The following is a 19,719-nucleotide window of genomic DNA, read 5'->3' on the forward strand; positions in this document are numbered from 1 at the left end:
CCAGGAATCAAAGACTCCATCACATCTGCCACTTGGCAGTATTACATCCCACTAACATATTTCCAACCAAAGCAGAGACATTTTGTGACTCTTCAGGCTAATGCAGCCCTTCAAATTTCAGATCAATGCTGTTGCAATGCTGTATTCTTCTTTTCTTTTTTAAAAATACGATTTGAAAGTTTTTGAAGGTCTGTTTTTTTTTTTTTTTTGATAACAATGTTTGAAACTCAAGGTGCCCCTATGAGTTAGTTGATTAACATCATAAGTATAAAAATAAGAGCATAAAATATGTGCTAGTGAACACGCTATACCTTGTACCATATTTTGTTTCCCAAGCAAAATAAATCAAAAATGAACTTGGAATTGTGATTTCTACAAGTTAATAAGAAAATGTTTAAGTAACAAAGAATAAATTAATTCCCATTAACTGATAATTGCAGATTTTGTGTTGTACCTTTGCAGAGATTATTTCACACATACATCAACATTTGGTATCCTTACTGTCACAAGCAGCTTCTCCACACAATCCGGAGACACACTGTGCAAATGCGTCAGATGCAGCTGGAGGTGCATTTTGTTGCTGAGGACGTCCTGGCAGAGCGGACAGCAGATGACTGGCTGCACCGAGTGCTGAGATAGGACGTGCATCTGGATACGACCTTGGTCCCTACTATTGTAGTTACAATAAGGACACTGATAGAACTGGAAAATATTGAATAAACATGGCCACTATTAGTTAATTTACTTTGATGACTTCAGAGCATTTAGAAGAAATACCAAGAGTTCGTTATCTCGCCAATTGCGATGTCTACACACATTTCAACAGCATGGAATCACTTGGGTCTCTAAAGCTATCAGCAGCAATTAAACAGAAAAGGTTTACATAACAAAGGGGAAATGCATCATATCTACCTGTTCATGACAGAATTTATTGTCCTCTGCAGGTTTTGCTCTTTTTGTTGCAACATCCTCTTCTTTTGCCAGCAGGAGTGGCTGGGTTCCCCCGGCCACGCTGACTTTTAGCTCCTTTTCTGGTGTGATTATTCCTGATTTCCAAAAAAGAAGAGAATGCTTCATTTTAAAAAGAATAACAATGTCAAAATCTGAAAAATTATGTTTTTAAAAGAGCTCTGACTTTCAATCCACTGAGTCATAGAAAGAACTGGACAAGCACGTTTAAATGATGCTAATCTCAAAAGGCAAAAAGTACACTTCTTTTTGTCCACTGACTAAGTGGACTTTATAAATATATTTTAAAATGTACGCCTGTCTCATGTGTAGATAACCCTAGGTGACCTTGAAAGATTCATCAATAACACATGCTCTCTGGTGTCTCAGAATGCCTTTATCACATTAAAGCAAATCTATTTCCATTTACAAATGCTGACTTACAAGATAATTATTTTTACTAATGCTTAATTATCTATCTTATGATTAAAATTCTTGGGCACTGAAAAGATTTCAAAATTCTGAGTAGAGCTGACTAGTTATAATTCAGAACCTGAGATAATATTTTCCTTGGTGAATGTAGGACTTGAAAATGAACTATACAGTGCATATCTGCTGCTGCTTTCTGTGATTTACTCTTTGCTTTAGGTGTTTATAGTCCAGTTCTCAAGACAATTGGTTTATGAGGTTACTCCAAATATTCAGTGTTAAATATGGTTTACAATTTTGCCTAGATGAGCAATGCAATGTGTAGGAGCTTCACACGCACATCAAAGAAAAGAGTGTGATTCTAATTTCCCAATCTAACAGAAAATTCTTCCCAGCATCAATTTTCCCGATAATCTCCTCTGCGAGGCTGGATATTACAGCGACATTGGGTAGGCATGTCACATACATCTCATGACAAACACAAAACCTCATTTACCAGCCATTCCAATCTCATCATAGTGCGGCATCATCTGACCTTTTTTCTGCTGTTTATTATGAGTATTTCTAATTTTAACTTTCAATTTTCACCATCTTCCAGTCAATTTGCAACTAAATTATTTCCAGGGTGAGGACACTATCACTGGACAACTGGGTGCAAATACATCTTGAAATGCAATGAAGCTAAACCATTGATTGCTATCAGACCCCGCGTAAATATAGAGTCTAGGCGTAATCTGATTGTATGCTGTGCATGAAGATTTATCTTGATTTTATTTCAATCCACATACGGTTCATATAAATGAACAAATTGCACCTTATTACAGAATAACCCAGTTTTAATTTAAAAATAAGGTCAAGGGTGTTATGGAAAGAAAGTAAAATGAACCAAAAACGCATTCTTTTCTCATTTTAGATGGAGACACATATCTTATACTATCCAAATAATTTCAAAAATTTCAAATTCAAAAAAAATTGAAAGTAAAAGTAGCTCTGAGGAGACCAAAATTAAGAAAGAATTTTAATGACAAAATGATAATAATTTTATTCCTATGGGTCTGTAATAGGTACATAATTCTTGCTATGCTTTCAACAAATTATGCTGATAATGAATATCTAGATTTGCAAATACTAGCATTTATTTGATTCGGTACATTTTTCCTATATACACATGTTCCTTGGAAACATTTAGATTCTTTCCAGATACTTAAAAAAAAGAATTTCTTATATTTGTATTTAAACAAACTTAAATTTGAGATAGACTGAAAATTTCATGAGATGGATTAAAAGATATCCAAATATTTGATAATTAAGATATGTTAAAAACAAGAATGTTTATTTCATAATTAATTCTGGCATCAAAAATATGTTTTTCTTTTTCAAAGCAGCATATATTTTGTGCTATTGTTCAAAAAGTGGTAAAAGAAACTTTAAAAAATAATATGACATACAGTACTAGCCAAAAATAATTTACTGCTTAAGGGTCAGATCAAGTTGTATAATATGATTGTTATTTAAATCAAAGTCTAACATTAATATCTCCTGTGAGTTTGAAAGATTTTTTTCCTTAAAAAGTAACCCATTGATAAGTAAGAATATGCTCCCTTAAGAGAAAAATTCTATGTCATATCCCCTTATCATTCTTTTGTGTTCATGGTAGAATCAGACATGACCAAATAATAAGTTGGTTCAATTCACTGTATTATCAAAGACTGTCACAAAGTTAAAAGAGACTTTCCATAACTTTTGTTGCTTGCAAGCCTTATGGAGCATCAGAAATAATAAACCTTCCAGAACCTTTCAACTATATGAAAAATATAGTAATGACCTTATTTTCATAAGCATACACATTCTAATGTTGGTACTACAAAGTATCAAAACCTATTGATTTCAAGGTTTGAAACATTTTACTGAGACTATACTATACAATGTGTGTATATGTGTTATCATTAATTCCTGTTTTTATCTCTATTCACTAACAATATAATTACTTTTGAACTTAGTGATGTAACATATTGCATCAAGTTAAGTTTTAGAGTCACTTGTTTCACAGCTACTGTAACAAATGCTGCCTGCTGTATTTTAACCAATATATGTGTCAAATTCAATATTTTTGGCTAATTAACCTGTTAGTTAAGTCATGATCGTAACGTAAGCTGGAGACTTTCTAACATCCATTTTATTTTAAATTTAAAAGAAGTTTTAAAAATAAAGGCTAGACCACCAAACTATAGTTAGGGACCCCAGAAATGCATGCTATTGATAAGAACAAGCAGTGAATACTGAGATATAACAACATATGACAAAACAGACTCTTGGAGATAAGGCAGGCCATCAGGATTACTTGAAAAAATGATGGAAGTTAAAGTTTCTGCATACATGCCTGTCCTACCCAAAGGGGTGCTAGCTCAGATATCATAGCCTCCTTGGTAAATTATAAAAAATCAACTCTGGGGTCTTTTTCTGAATTGTTTTAACTTAGAAATGCCTTATATTAAATAAGGGTCAATCAATTTAGGAAAGTTTTGATTAAATTTTGTGATTACTCATAGTATATGTCTGCAACTTTATTTGAAATAAACTCTGTTACCCTAGACAAAATTTTGAAATGAGATCATAATTCATTTCATGTTATTAAAGACATCAGAATATACTCAAAAACAATGTCATTTTAATGCGTTTTAAATAAAAAATTAGAAGTCTAATTACAAATAAGCATTGCCAAATAGATGAGCCAATGATTATCTGTCAGTTATGGGATTAGTTAACTTGCATGAGATTGCTAATATAAAAATGACATAATTCATTTCAATTCAGATGCCGCCTACTTAATAATTTTCAATCCCTAAAACACAGAAGGTTGTAAAATGGTTTATACTCATAACAACTGAGGAAAATCCAATAACACATATGCACTCAAAGCAAATCTTGGAAAAACAATAAAACAAAATACTAAGTTATTATTTATGAATCAATATATTTCATAAAGTTTGAATACTATGAAACTTGCATATAACAGAAGATGTTATTCAACTCCAAATAATTCTAAATTATAATTACCGGTACAGTATTCTTTCTAATGAGATGAGAATGAAAGGATAATTTTAATTGCAATAATGAAGGTTAATTTCCATCTTTCCTCATGTTTACTCCCTTATTAAAAAGTGGTCCCCTTAGCCATGGCAGAGACATATTACATTTTCAATGCAAATGTATTAATCTGGATAAACTCTATATTAATTCTTGTACTGCACAGGGCTATAATTTGGATTATAATTAATCTAAAGTGGCACTAGATTTAAATGACAATATAAATGAGGCATTAGGAAGCTTTTCTATTATGAATGAATATTCAACAAATATAACTCACATATTGCCAAGTCTCATTTTGAAAGCTCTAGTCCTAGAGATTAATGTCAGCAACACAGCACAACAGCTTATACAAACATAGTCTTCCTAACATGTGTTAATTCCTTCCTATCTAAAAAATTCTGTGTTAAAGTGGGGTCACACTTTTTTCCTACCTAACACATTAAGATAGTGATTAATTAACAAATTTGCTAGTATTTTTTGATATTTATAACTGACAAGAAAAATTACATATGCGTAAGTGGTTTATTCAATCATGAGAAATATTTACAAGGAAAAAATCCCATGTAATAATTTTTTCACCTAATCAGATACAATTTAGAAAGCAGAAAACTTTAACATTCATGGTTCATGTTAGTTGTCAATAACAAGAATCGTCTTGAAGTCTGAGGTTTCAATGTTAAATATTTGCATCTCAGTAATTGCTTGAAGTTGGTACTAAAAGTCCATTTTTATTCCTATAAATATACCTGGGGAGGCATTTCTACAGGGATAAACATCTGTTTTAAGTAACTACCATTATGCAATGGTCTGCATCCTCTCATATGCCTGAGTCTTGTCTGGATGGTACAATTAGACATCCAAGAAAGGACAATAACTCATCAGGCCATTAGGGAGTGATTGAACCCATTATTTATGCAGAGCAGCAAACAGCTCTGGTGGGGATAGAGCCCTTGCATCTGTGGTATGTTCAAGCAAGACTCCTTCCTCAGTGGTAAGATTAAAACCATTTTTTTTTTTTTTTTTTAAGATTTATTTATTTATTTATACAAGCATTGGCTACAGTCAGAAGCGTGGGAAGGTGAGAGAATTCACCAGAGCCAGAGCGGGGAACAGAACAGGCAGACTAATGAAATACACTGCTGAGAAGAGCAGCAGGCGCAGCACGAGAGGTCTGTGCGCCATGTGGAACCCTTGCAGGTGGCTGGGGATCGAACCGGCGCTGCAGAGGCCTCAGGGCAGCTTCGCAGTCCAGTGCTCAACCGCTGCCCCACCAGGAGAGGCCCAAGATTAAAACCATTTCAAGAGAGTTCCAGAATCCATCCTTCACAAGGTATTAGATATTTAAAACCAAGCATAATGTCACATGACTAAGTACTATGTGGTACTCAGTAAATGCTAATGTGTATCCAAGTGTTAATGGGGAGATATTTTCCCATCTATTTTGGTACCACCGTGAGAAAAAACCACTGCATACAGCTTCCTGTCCTCCCTGAAGTGGTCAAGCAGCCAATCTTTATGAGGTTCGCCTTAGAGAATGAATAAACTGACTACTTTGCTATTTTCAATTCTTTTCAAGTGAGGTTCCGAGGGCACTATCCTTGACCTTAACTGATCACTCAGTACTTCAAATTCCTTGTCAGTAACCTCAGGAATCGACTTACTAAAATACAACTATGGCATCTTTTTAACATTGTTTTAGGCTCAATACTAACCTTAGATCTTTGTTTAAATCAAATTAGAATCATATGCCGGCCACTACATCCTAGACACAAATTTAAATGGCATTTTTTCACGACTCCTAAATAACCATTAAAAAGTGTGGTGGTGGGGAACAGGGGTGCCCTTCCAATAATTTTTGAAGGAAATGCCAAACTTAGATGTTCAAAGACTGAATTACAAATTTGGGATGATTTAGGTTTAAATAAACTTGCACATAAAAATGATATTTTTTGCACAACTCAATGTCTTCATAGTGAAAACAAGCTTCTTTATATGCAGCTGTCACTGGAATTCAAGGGAAGATAGATGACTACCTGAAACTAATAGGCTTGAACTCGTTTCAGCACTTCTTCTGCTTCAATGAGTCCAACATAATAAAACTAGGTATAGCGTGCAGCAAAAGTAGTCAATGTAATATTCATTGTGACCATAGATTTCCATCTCATACATACAAAGCATGGATGAAGTCATATATTTGCCAAATCAAACACAAAAAGAGCCTTAGGTATCCACACCAGATGCTGGTCTAGGGTTTGTTTGTGCACAAGTAAATGTCATGACAGGAAGGTTTGTTTTCAAAGACAGTAGCTTTCATTACTGGGATTTGTCTATTCTAGAAGAGCAAAATTACCGAGCACCTAATCCCTTTTCAATGATATTTCCTCTCTCTTAGGCTGAATCATCTGTAAACTTTTTCATAGGATTTTGTTTGAAATGCCTCAAACAGATGCCCTTAAAAAGGGCAAATTCCTGAGTGTAAGTTGTGAAGGAAAAAAAGCGAGAAAAAATAACATTTATTTTTAGGGGTACATGGTTAGGGGGGTTGCATGTGATTGAATGAAAAAATTCAAGTGATATCTAATCCTGTGCTTATGAAAAATTAATATGCCATCAGAGGAATCACAAGTATAGCTAAGATTAATGAAAGGCGCTTAAAAAATTACAAGCACACAAACTGATTTGATTAAAAAATAATCTTGCTGGTCGTCCTGTAATATTCTTCAACTTATCCACATCTATTCTGTCAGATGGTTATGATTAAAAATAGGTCAATGGGAGGCTACTGATAGAAATCACATGCAAAATGCACATGCATTGAATAGTAGTGGGAATGCTCAGACAGTTTAAAATGAATAAAAGCCTTTAATAAGCTTGGGAGGGGGTGAGGGAAGGGCTGCTTGCAGGGAGTGGGGGTGGAGGAAGGAAAGGTGAAAGATTTGAGCATCTTACCAGAGTCTTTAGTAGAGTTTTTGCCTTCATTATTGTCTCTCTCACTTGTGTCTTTCTCATCATCCTCAGCCACTGCGGCAGGCTTAATGGCTCCTTCTGCCTCCTCACTTTGTTCTTCTGTTACGAAAGGCAGACTAGTCAGTAAGTTGAAAACCCCAGAAAAATGCACACTGAAAATAAACTACACGACCATTTAAAAACTTGGTTATTTATGAATCACCTGCAGACATTCATTCTCAAAAAGCACTGACATTTATTCAAAACTCTGTATGAAGAACCTGCTGTCTTACCATGGCAAATTTTTATCTAAAGCTACTTCTTTTTTATATCCATTGAGAAAACATGTCCGTACTAAATTAAGATGAAAGAAATCATTTGAAGTACAGTTTAAGTTGGAAAAGATTATGAATGGGTATAAGGTAACTCTGGCTTTTCAGAAGTAGAACTTTCTGAGTAACATGGTCCCACTGTGTCGTAGATTGGGTAGATGGCAGAATCAACCAGATTCTAAGAAAAAAATTCTTGTTAAATAATTTGATATGGGATGGGTTAAATATGAGACAGGTGTTCCCTGTACTCTTCAATCCCAACCCCAGATGAATTCTTTGGAACCTGTCAGGGTAAGATCTCAAAACTTTAGTTACATTAGGCCTTTTTTTTTTTTTTATATCCAGGGCATAGGACATAAGAAGGTATACTTCTCCTATGACAACCACATCACCCCACACCTCATTCACAGGTTCACACCAGCTAGATTACATGGAAATCCTCATAGTAACTCAACTCTATTTAATTATTCTGTAAATCTTAGCTATGCTGCTGCTGGTGGATTAATCTGTTTATGCAGTTAGCCTCTATGCTGGGTCTGTGTAGCACTAATCCGTGAAAGGCCCACTGTTCTCTTTCATCCTGCGATCATTTGTCTCTCACTGTGCTGATGTCACATTTTAATGAATTTTTAGCAATCTGAGTAATGCCAGATAACCAGACTCGCAACTCCCCACAGCATGGCATGCTGTTTTCATTGCAGCACAAAAAATAAAAATCATATTCCCTGTTCAGGTAGGAATTACATAAATTAGGGGAAGAAGGTAAAATGGGATTTGAAGCACCAGGCTGCTCAATTTCATAAAATCTTTAATGACCATATAAATTAACCCTGGAAAGGCAAAAGGTCATCGACACACATTTGCATACACTCTTCTATTTGCTTTTGATAAGCAGAGCTTTTATGCCCAGAACATGATACAATTAACCCTTCAATAACCATACAAAACGCTGCTATGGACATTTTAAGTGTCAAGCATTAACTGAAAATTACACACTGCATAAAATTTTCATTGCAAATGCTATAGTGATTGAAAGGGGAAATCGTGGCCCTCTCCACACCCCATGTTTTATTAATAATGCTCTGACAGCAGAATGAAATATCCTCTGTCATATGTAGCAGCTGAGCACAAAAAAAAAAAAATAAAATTGCTATTTAGTGCCTCACTGGCAGCCTTGCTCTGCAACTGTGTAAGCAGGAAACAACAGAGTGAGGTGGTTCTGGGCTCGATGCAGGGGACTCCAAAATGCTAAGGGGCAAAGAAGAACCTTTAATACATTTAAAGTAAGGGTTTGTTTCAACCTGGAATCCTTGAAGACACCATACAAATCCATTTATTCCATAGTTGCATTTTGCCACTGCACAAAAGCAGAGGAGAGGTCCTTGTGTAAGGGGCGCTGGTCATCTGGGGGTCTGGGGGAAGTTTTCCTTTCAGGCAAATACCTGTGAAAATTCTGCTTTAAGCAGAAATCCACTGCTTATGGCTCTAGCCTGCTTTTATCTGGCAGTGATAATTAGTGATCTATCGCAGCTCCCTCCTCCCAGTACCGGGTCAGGCCTGGGGGCGTCCAGGGTGCTGGCTTGGCTTGGGAGGCTGGAAGGCTGAGATCATCATCACTGAACTGGGCTGTGTCCCTGCCAAGTCCACACACAAGATGAGACATCCAGTGTCAAGCCTGCTACCTACAACAGCCCGTGGCAATTACTTTTCAACTGGTCCTGGGGAAGGGATGCAAGACTTCTTTGAGTAGATTTACTGGACCTTTCCCCGAGGGCTGGAAAATGAAGTGTCTGAGTGCTACTGAGTGTCCTTATCTTGAGGGGACATAAAATTGTAAGGGCTATCGCAACTCACATTAATAAAACATTGTGTGTCAAGAGAAGAAAACGAAAATTATGAAGGTACTAAAAGAAAAACTACAGTATAATCTGGGTCTCATCAGACAGTTTGTGCAGGGTCCTCTTCTTCATTTTCTGGTATGTGTTTTAAGTGTGAGAGAAATTCCCAGACATGTTCTTCTATACATCACTGTGGTGTCTGACCTCAGCCTGACCCTGGCAACAGTTTGAGAAATCTGAATGTGAACAAAGACTCTGTGTCAGCAGCGGGGAAAGATTGTGGGATAGACTCTCCTCATCAACTTAATCGCAAACAGCAGTTCTGAGGCTATAACTTTGCCTGGCTCCTCCAAGCCACAACTCATAACCTCCAGAGGTGGATTTGCCCACACTGCCCCTGCTTCGGTGACTCCCCCGCCTTCTTTTTTTGTTCTTCCTTTGAAGTAGGCAGGCAATTAGCTCTAATGCTCAAGCAATTCAGACCTGTTTTGTGGTTTAGAAGGTGAAAGCTGTTTATTACAGGTAAGCTCTTTGGAAAATAGAACTTTGCAAATTTTTAATCATGCAAAAAATAATCAAAAGGTAACTTAAGTACACCATAAACTTTCAAACAAGTCAGAAAAAAGGTCACTTTGATTCTTAAAGAGTTTTTGCTTAATAAATAGACTTTAGAGTCAAGAATATTAATGTGGAGAGAACAGTTTCTCTAAAAAAAACAGCAGGCTAGAAATGGGGTTAAGTGAAACAGTGACTACAGACTAATTTTCAAGTACTACATTTCCTCAATTGTAAAGTGACATAAAACATAAGATGCTTTATGGGAAGAAATATGTACATAATATATACATATCTATATCACATATAGGGAGAAATAAAGCATAGTACATGTGAATAATATATATTATATATAGCAAAATATATATTACTTATATGAAGAAATATATTTGACATTAAATAGAAGGATGCCTTAGAACTGAGAGAATTACATTAAATTCCACTAATTTTAGGCAAATTAAAAAAAAAAGCAGATGCTAAAGGAGCCTCCCTGGTGGTGAAGGGGTTATAGACAGCATAATCAACCTACCGCCAGCCACTGCAGCACACGTTTGATCCCCGGCAGGCCAGGGAGCAACCACATGGCACAGCAGACCTCTCCTGACTCACCCACTGCTCCCCTCAGCAGTGTATTTCAGTAGAACTGCCTGTTCTGCTCCCCACTCTCTCTGGTGATTCTTCTCACCCCCTGCACCTCTGGCCTTTACCCCAGTTCTTGTACGCATGGGTAAATAAATCTTTTTTTTTTTAAGATACTAAAGCAATTTTCATATTCATCAGTAAGTTTCTTCACTAATATGCTGTACGTAATAATAATAAAGGTATTACAGCATTTCATAATACTGTTATATTCACAGGACATATATTTAATATATTTAGTTACTCTTTTGCCTGATGCACTATAGAAAATACAATATTTACTCATGGTAAACTTTATGATATGAATATACTTGAACTGAAAATGCACATTAGAGTCCAGCAGACTTCCCAATTTTAAGATAAATGCTAAAACATTTTTTTTAAAGATTGATTTATTTATACAAGAACTGGGGTACAGGTCAGAGGCACGGGAGGGTGAGAGAATTCACCAGAGACAGAGCAGGGAGCAGAACAGGCAGATGGACCGAAAACACTGCTGAGGGGAGCAGCAGGTGAGGCAGGAGAGGTCAGCCACGCCATCTGGGTATCTCCCTGGCAGGCTGGGAATCAAACCTGCACTGCAGAGGCTGCAGACAGCTTCACAGAGCTGCGCTCAATGACCTGCACCACCAGGGAGCTCCCATTTTTATATTTAAATGTTTTAAAATATAGGAAAATGATTAAATAATCCTGTGGTCTTATCTTACAGAAGTACAATTAACTATCTCTACCATTTTTATTGTGATTAAAATGGCCTTAAAAGTTACTATACACATACACATAAACAATATTTAAAATGAGACGGCAGGGGTGGGGGAGGGAAGGGGAACAGCAAAGTGATGAGGGGCCACTATAGACTATAGTGGGAGACTTTCAGTGCCTTGATGGTAGGTGTCATGTGGTGATGTGCACCTGACGGGTGTGAGCCTATACCTCTAAATCAAAGACGATGTTATAAACCAGTGTTATCTAAATAAAAAATAAGAAACTTTTTTTTGAATAACTATCTTAGAGTATTTTCATTTGAATAAAAAACAACTGCAAAATCACTGTTCTATAAAATTATAATATTCAATTTCTAAGCATATCTAAACATATCTACTTTAGTGTCATTCCTCTGATCTAAATGTCAGTCAATAATGTTTGGTTTCCATTGCTTTATCACACAATTGGGGTTGGGAACCCTGAGTCTTCTAAGGAAATTATTGTATTATTTTTAATCTCATGGAGTGATAGCATTAGAGAAAAGATAGATAGTAATTTTTAGTTTTATATATTATATATTATATCTAATATATATATCTTTTAAATGACTGACTTGTAACAAATCTTTTCTGGACTCCTCCATTGCCCTATCCCCACCTTCACCACCCACCACCGGCCCAGTCTATATTCCATATGAGCTATTTTTTTTTTTTTCAGATGAGCTACTTAAATCTGACTTCCCAACTTAACATATTTCTCTACTCTCATCACTTATAAAGATGAAGCTCAATCTTCTCTACATGGCAAGATACCTAGACCATGTCTATCACTCCAAACTTGCCTTTCTTCACTTCCTACCTAGCACTCAAGCTCAGCAATAGTCTTCTCATACTTTAGAGCATCAGAATAACCTGGAAGACATTAAAACCAGACTGCTGGGCTGTATGTCTAAAATTTCTGATTCAGGAGATTTAGAGTGAAGTCTGAAAGTTTTTATCTCTAACTTCCCAGGTGTGCTGATGATGCTCCTGTTCCAGCGATCATACTTTGTGAACCACTGTAGAAACACTTGTTACTAATGTCCTCTTTTCCATTATACATACCATTATATTTTCTCATTATGTTTAGAACAACTTTTGTCCACTCCTACTTTTCCTGCAAGCCCAGCATGAGAAATATCACTTTCATCATTTGTAAAAATGGTGATACTAATACCTACCTCATAGGTTTATTAAAGTGTGTAAAAATCAGTTAACAGAATCTAACATTAAAAAAAAAAAACTAGGTAATATTAGTTATTTCCTTCCCCATAAAGTCTTTCCTGGATGTTGAATCAAAATTAATATTTCTGGATATTTTCTATTCCTTTGTCTGGTGCATTGATGTCAAACAACTTAACCCAGTGAGTGGAAATTATCTATTTATCGCCTACTTCCTCTAATAAGTATGAAATTACTGAAAATAGTGATTATCTTATTTATGTTCATGCCAGAAGCACCTGGAACAGTGCCTGGACTATAGAAAACAGGGAATACATGTTTTCTGGAACACAGAATTGAATTTAGAAAGTGAAATTGGGAGAAGAAAAGGAAGATTCCAGACGTTGCCATTTCTCTATTCCCTTCAATAAACCTTTAAGGGAGTATTTGGTTGGTTAGTTTCTGGTTTTGTTTATTTATTTAGTTATTTTTTTCACACTTTCTCTACTAAATCACATTCATTATTTACTGTTCTTCAGGCTGGCTTCACACCAATTGTTCTCAAAGCCATCGGTGACTTCCATGCTATGAAATTTAATGGTCCCTTCTCTCTCTACACCTTACTTAACAACTTTGTTTGCTCAACAGATATTATAAACCCCTTCTATTTGAAAAATGTTCCTCTTTTGGATTTTATTACATTAGACCACTATGGTTTTCATCCTTTTCCTCTGAAAGTTCCCTCTATTCCCCTTTGATGAAACCTCTACCATGAAAAATCTAAATATTAGAATATCTCAAGCGTTGGCCCTAAGTCTGTTCTCTACTTTATCTATCTAATTCTCTGTCTACAAGAAAAAAATATTTGACTTGGGGAAAAATAATGATCTCCTTAGATGATCATATCCAGATTCATAGCTTTGAATTTGACACCATCATTTGGATATCTACATGGTTTATCAAGCTTAATGTACCCAAATCAGAGCACTTGATCACCCCTCAAATGCACTTCATTCTGATTCTCCTCAGTCTCCATCATCTCAATTAATGGTACCACCAAGCACCAAAGGCAATAGTCATCCTTAACTTCTCTACATCTCAAATACATTTCATCCATCAGTAAGTCCTTCTATTTCCAATTCTAAAATATTTAGTTTACACTAAATCCATCTACTTCTTTGAATTTCCACTGTCAGTATCATTACTTGTTTATCTATATTTTGTAATGGTCTTATGAGTACAATTTACTCTGCATATCTCAGTAGAGGCAAGCCACTCTCTTGACAAAATGGCTTCCTCTTTCACTTAGAATAACATATCAACTTCTTATTATGGTTAAAATGATAAGGTTTTTGTCTACCTTTAGGAATGACTTCACCTTTTGCTACTCTCCTTTTCATTCACTAATCTTTCCCATGTTAGACTTCTTTCTCTTTTTGGAATGTAAGCAAATTCTTCCTACCTCTGTCTGGAATATATTTCTGCAGACTCTCCGTAATTAGCCCTTTATTATCAGATCACCTGTCATTTCCCCAGAGAACTTCTCAGATCACTGCTTCTTAATAGGTGCATCACCTATCACACAGTAGGGACCTCATACTTCAGTGGAAAAATCACTATCACCTGGAGGGTCTGTTAAATCATAGACTGCATGGCCCCATGCCCTGAATTTCTAATGAGGTGGGCTTGGGATGGAACCCAATAATTTGCATCCTCACAAGTTCTCAGATTATGCTAATGCTGCTTATAAAGGGACCAAACTTTGAGAATATCTATTACAATTATCTCTTTCATGTCAATCATCAAATTTATTGCAATCTGAAAATTTTTTTATTGTATTGAAATACTGTCTACAAACAAGATAACTCATCTTTTTCATAACTTATGTCCAGTAGTTTCTGACACTAATATTTTGAGTAAAATGATTCCAAGTTTTCTTATTTGGGAGAATTAGGTCTATTGCATGATTTTATCATTTGAGATGTAGAAAATGGAACAAATCATTTTTCATAAAAGAGAAGTTCAATTTGGAATTTTTTTACACATGCACATACACACACATGAAGCATTCATATGCTATTTGTAAAGCATACTGAAAATAAACAGACATGAATAGTTCTAGCATGGAAGGAAAATAAAGCTAGTTTATGCTTTTTAAAAATATTACTTGCAATGAATTTTGTTGCCTTTTTCAATTGAGGCATAATTAACATATCACATTAGCTTTGTGTGTATATCATGATTCAGTATTTGTATATATTGTAAAATGATCATCATGAAAACTCTAATATTATTGTTAAGTAGATTTATTGTAGAATTTGTTATGTTTGACTTCCCTGTGGAACAGAGATGAACATAATCAGAAAGCATGGACAGATCTACATATAAAGCCTCTTGAACAGGTCGAGGAGGAGATGTAGATTCTGGTATCTTTGTTTACAGAACAATAAAGAAATGTACTGACAGAGAGTGGTCTTTTTTGAACTTGACATTTTTTTATTTCCTAAAGATTTATTTATTTATTTATTTATTTATTTATTTATACAAGCACTGGGTTCAGTCAGAAGCGCAGGAGGGTGAGTGAATTCACCAGAACCAGAGCACGGAGCAGAACAGGCAGAAAGACTGAAGTACACTGTTGAGGGGAGCAGCGGACACGCAGGGATCGAACCGGCGGTGGAGAGGCTGCAGGCAGCTTCACAGCCCAGCGCTCAACTGCTGCGCCACCAGGGGAGGCCCTTAACTTGACATTTTTGTCATAATCTTGTTTTTTGCCACTTAACAGCTAATCTGGTCATTAATGAAATCTTTTTATCAACTTGTTATGTTTGTGTGAGGGCAACTGGATTTATGCTAGTTTATATTAACTATGTTTTCCAAATTTTTTAAGGGAAAAAAACATAAACTTTAAAAAGTATTCATGAGACAAACAAAGGTGAAGATATCTAAAGAATTTGTTAAGAAAGAATCCTGACTTAATCTTGGAGGAACAGTTTCCTTGCAAAGTTTTTTAAGTATTCCAATATCCCATTATGAAGGCAAGGGACTTTTTATAATTACTTTTGTTCTATACAGCACATTATTATTCCAATTGTGTAAATCTGGAAACTGGAATCATGCTTATATAGCAGAAATAAATGAGATCTATTATAGCAGCATGAGTGAATTTCCTCTCAAATTATCTCAGTATAATACAGCTAAAAAAGTACAGCTGCCATCTTTTAACATACACATGGAAGGCAGAGGGACTTGTACGTATATTGACATGGCTGTACAAAATCCAAGCAGCTCATTAATTTCCAAAAATAACTCTACCAACCAGGTGGAGTGTGACTTGGGAAAAAATAATATCTGGCCTATTGACCTATACTTTGTATAAAACTGGCTCTTTGGGTAAAACTTAGTGTATAAATATAGATATAAGAAATTATTCAGCAGAAGCTACTTGTTCTTTAAAAAATTACTTTATATCTGCTTTCAAGTGTTGGATATATTGGCCTTTGCTTCTAACATTTGTATAAGGGATCTGATAAGAACTAATTAAAGTAGTCCAGAGATATGTTTATTATGTGATTTATGAGAACAGCAAATTTAATTCATTTAGGATGACAAGCTTTTGAGAAGGAAGAGACCATTTACCTGAGGTTGCTCTTAACTGCTGCTCGGTAAGGTCATCCTCACATGTTCTGGCTCCCAGAGAGGCAGCTTCTGCAGAGGACATCAGAGTGGAATGGAATCAGCACACCAAGCAAGCAAAGTCAACATCACAAGAACCCACCGTTTGCTTTCAAAGAGGTAAGTATCAGGTAGAACTCAGCCAAGTCTCTAGCGCATCTTGTATCCTAGTGAACAATGGTTGGTAAAATGAGTTCAGGGAGTAGCAGGTTTAAATCTAATTCTTGATGATCAGGAGCATAATGCAGGAAAGACTCATTCTGATTTTGTCTCTTGGATATTTGGCTAAGCCAACATTATTGGGTGATGTGTTATAATGTTGGTGACACAATGAATAAATCACGAGTAGACTTTTACTTATCTGTGAAGTTACGAAAAAAGAAGAAAAAAACTCATTATATGATAGCTGGTATGAGAGAACAATCAAATATCAGGTACTTGCAGAGGAAACCTCCACAAGAAAAATATATGCAAGTCATCAATAATTATACATCTTTATTCTGATGTCTTATTTGATCTCTAGAGCAGAAGTGCCAACAATGTCATGGTTTGCTAATTTCAATCCCAAGCCCAAATCATTATTTTCATCCAAATGCATACATCATTTGTGTTCCCAATTTTAGGGAAATCTATAAAAAAAAAAAAAAACAGAAAATTACCTTCAACAACTCATTCTTTTGCCACTCCAAGTCATCATACACTGTTGATCCCATTTTACAATGTGTCTTATATTGTTTCTCTATTCCCTCTGTCATTTTCTCTTTCCTGACAATTTCAATAGCCTCCACATCAATCTCCCTGTCTCGAATTTCTTGTCTTCCTGATCTAATCTCTCATAATATCTCAAGAGCTGTCTTTCCAGAATACAGAACTGCTTGAGTCAAATCATGGCTCTACCATTTTCTAAGTATGTGACCTTGTACATTACTTCACCTCTCTAAGCATTAATTTCCTCATCTGTAAAATCCAGATGTCATTAAATAAATTATCAATAATGATAAGAGAAAATGACATATATTTTACAACCTGATATGGTCTTCAAAGTGAGAAAAGGTCAGATCTTGAAAAGTTAAACAAGTTGTCACCCAGTTCTTATGCTGCCAAGGAGAATCATGTTTAATATTTCTTAGCAATAACATTGCTGGTTGATTCTAAAGACTTTAATTAAACAAATAATTAACATTGAAAATAGAAGTGCATACCAATGCACTATTATTGCATTTACTAATTGTTTTTCCTGCTGAGTACAAAACCTTTGGCCTTTGGTGGTAATAATTTTAAAACAATGTGATCATAATAAACACTCCATGCCCCCCCTTCAACAACAACATTGTGTTTTCTTGTAACTGTATCTTGAATTAATCTTGAAAGGAAGAATTTATCCTCAGTCCTTGTTTATAAATCCAGAAATAACTTCCAAACAGACCACAGCATTGATGTTCATCCAACATGTCACTTAAGAAGTCCATCTTCTTCCACTTGGCAACCTCTCATGCCTTCACCAATGTTGTTCCTTTTACTATGAGTACCTCTTTTTTTCACTCTGAAAACTCTTATTCTTCCCTCAAAACCCAAAGTGTCACCTTGTCTGTGCTCCCATAACAATTAGCTTATAAAATTAGCTTATGTTTAGCTTATGTTTCAGCACTAATCATGACATATTGTAATCATTTTGACATGATCTGTGTATATTCTCCCAGTAATTTGTGAGTTCCTCAAGAACAAATCTTAATATTTATATATTCTCAACTAAGATGCAGTCAGGCATATCAAAGTAACCTGGAATACTTTTATTTAAAATCAAAAATCTACATCCTATACTCTGAAACAGAGAAGTCTGAAGAAGAGAAATTTATAAAAAGCTCAGAATTCCAAATTTCAGTTATACCAAACACAGATACTAATTGATATTACATATATGTGTGTGATTATATGTAGAAAAACATTTCCCCTTTTAAAAAAAACACAATTTATCAATTAATCCTTACACCTTTATTATATACACTCACAAACACTTCAATGTATCAAATAGATATGTTCACATATATATCAGCAGTACCTAACTGAATCTTTCCATATAAATGCTACTCCTTAAAGATTCATGAAAATAAAAATAAAATAACAACAACTTACTCAGTTTATAGCTCTCCCAAGTCCTGGGATAAGCTATTTGTTATTACATTATAGTCATGTGATCCTCACAATAAAATCACAAGGCAATTATTAATCCTTATGTTACAAATCAGGAGACTAGGGCTTTAAAAGGTTAAAGTAACTTGTCCCTAAATAACCATGTTTGGAGACTGAAATGGAACCCAGATCTTTCTGGTATGAAAATGTGGGAAATTTTATGTGTCTATATGTACTGTCACAGTATTCAGGAACCTGTAAAGGTTTTCCTAGTCTTAACAAAGTCCAGAAACCAAAAGGGGGGGAAAAAAAGAACAATTTCTCACCAGTGCTATGAAAATTCTAGTATTTCATAACACATTTATATTCCTTGTATATAAAATGTAACCAAATAATAGTTTAGTGCCACATTGAGATAAACTAATGATAGAAATTTAAGAAAATGTACAAAACATCAAAACCAGAAACTATAAGCTCACAAATTAGGTCACATGGCACTTGAAGTCTTGGAGATGGCACAGATGACAGACTTGTACAAATAATTTTATAAAGGAGTGTAGTTCAGTGTGCCACAGAATTCTTTTTAGATCCTCAACATGTTGTTCCTCTTATACAAATGACATAAATATTTTAATAAAGAAGCTCTTAACTTATCAAATAATTAGTCTATACTTTTCTGCCTGTGTAAAATGAAATGCTTAAAGCCTCGTAATGATACATAGCATCTTTCAATATTTCACTTTAATGATTGCTCTGTAATAACACATCTGACTGCTGTTAACATGATCTGTCTCTTTTACTGGTGATTTGATTAGGTTACTAATTTGTATTCTCCAGCACTGATCTTTCTTGTTTAATACTACTTCAAAATAATACCACTTTCTTAGTTTTTCCAGTATTCTACTCTCTTCTGTCAATTTGGTGATGATCCCTCATTTGAAAATGGTACCAAATTACTCTTTTTATTAACACAATGTGGGTGTAATCAGCTGCATTTTCTGTGGAATAGTATATTGATCGTTACAATCACCATCATCAACAACATTTTACAGAGTATTTTCTCTGTCCCAGGTACTGACTGCTGATATCTTTTATATGTATTAGGACACCCCCAGCAAGTGGTGCAGACATGATTTGAACCCCTACAGTTTCACTTCAGGGACAGTTCTCTCAATCATATTTTTAAAATACTAACTTTTCTTTTCATTCTGCAATTATTTCTAGTGTTCATAT

The 19,719-nt window shown here is 35.1% G+C and overlaps 1 protein-coding gene across 4 annotated transcripts in view; it reads right to left on the reverse strand.

The window, feature by feature from the left end:
• The window catches only part of ZFHX4 (zinc finger homeobox 4), a 187,341-nt gene that overhangs the window by 15,405 nt on the left and 152,217 nt on the right, over positions 1-19,719 (reverse strand). For all 4 annotated transcript variants that reach the window (XM_037505134.1, XM_037505105.2, XM_037505125.2 and 1 more), the window contains exons 5-8: positions 16,321-16,389; positions 7,417-7,533; positions 913-1,046; positions 502-702 (exon numbers count right to left, since the gene is read on the reverse strand). In XM_037505134.1, the coding sequence (XP_037361031.1) occupies positions 502-702; positions 913-1,046; positions 7,417-7,533; positions 16,321-16,389 (521 nt within the window). The remainder of the gene's footprint in view (positions 1-501; positions 703-912; positions 1,047-7,416; positions 7,534-16,320; positions 16,390-19,719) is intronic.

Source organism: Talpa occidentalis, unplaced genomic scaffold, assembly GCF_014898055.3.
Source record: "Talpa occidentalis isolate TD23 unplaced genomic scaffold, MPIMG_talOcc4v2.1, whole genome shotgun sequence".
NCBI lineage: Eukaryota > Metazoa > Chordata > Mammalia > Eulipotyphla > Talpidae > Talpa > Talpa occidentalis.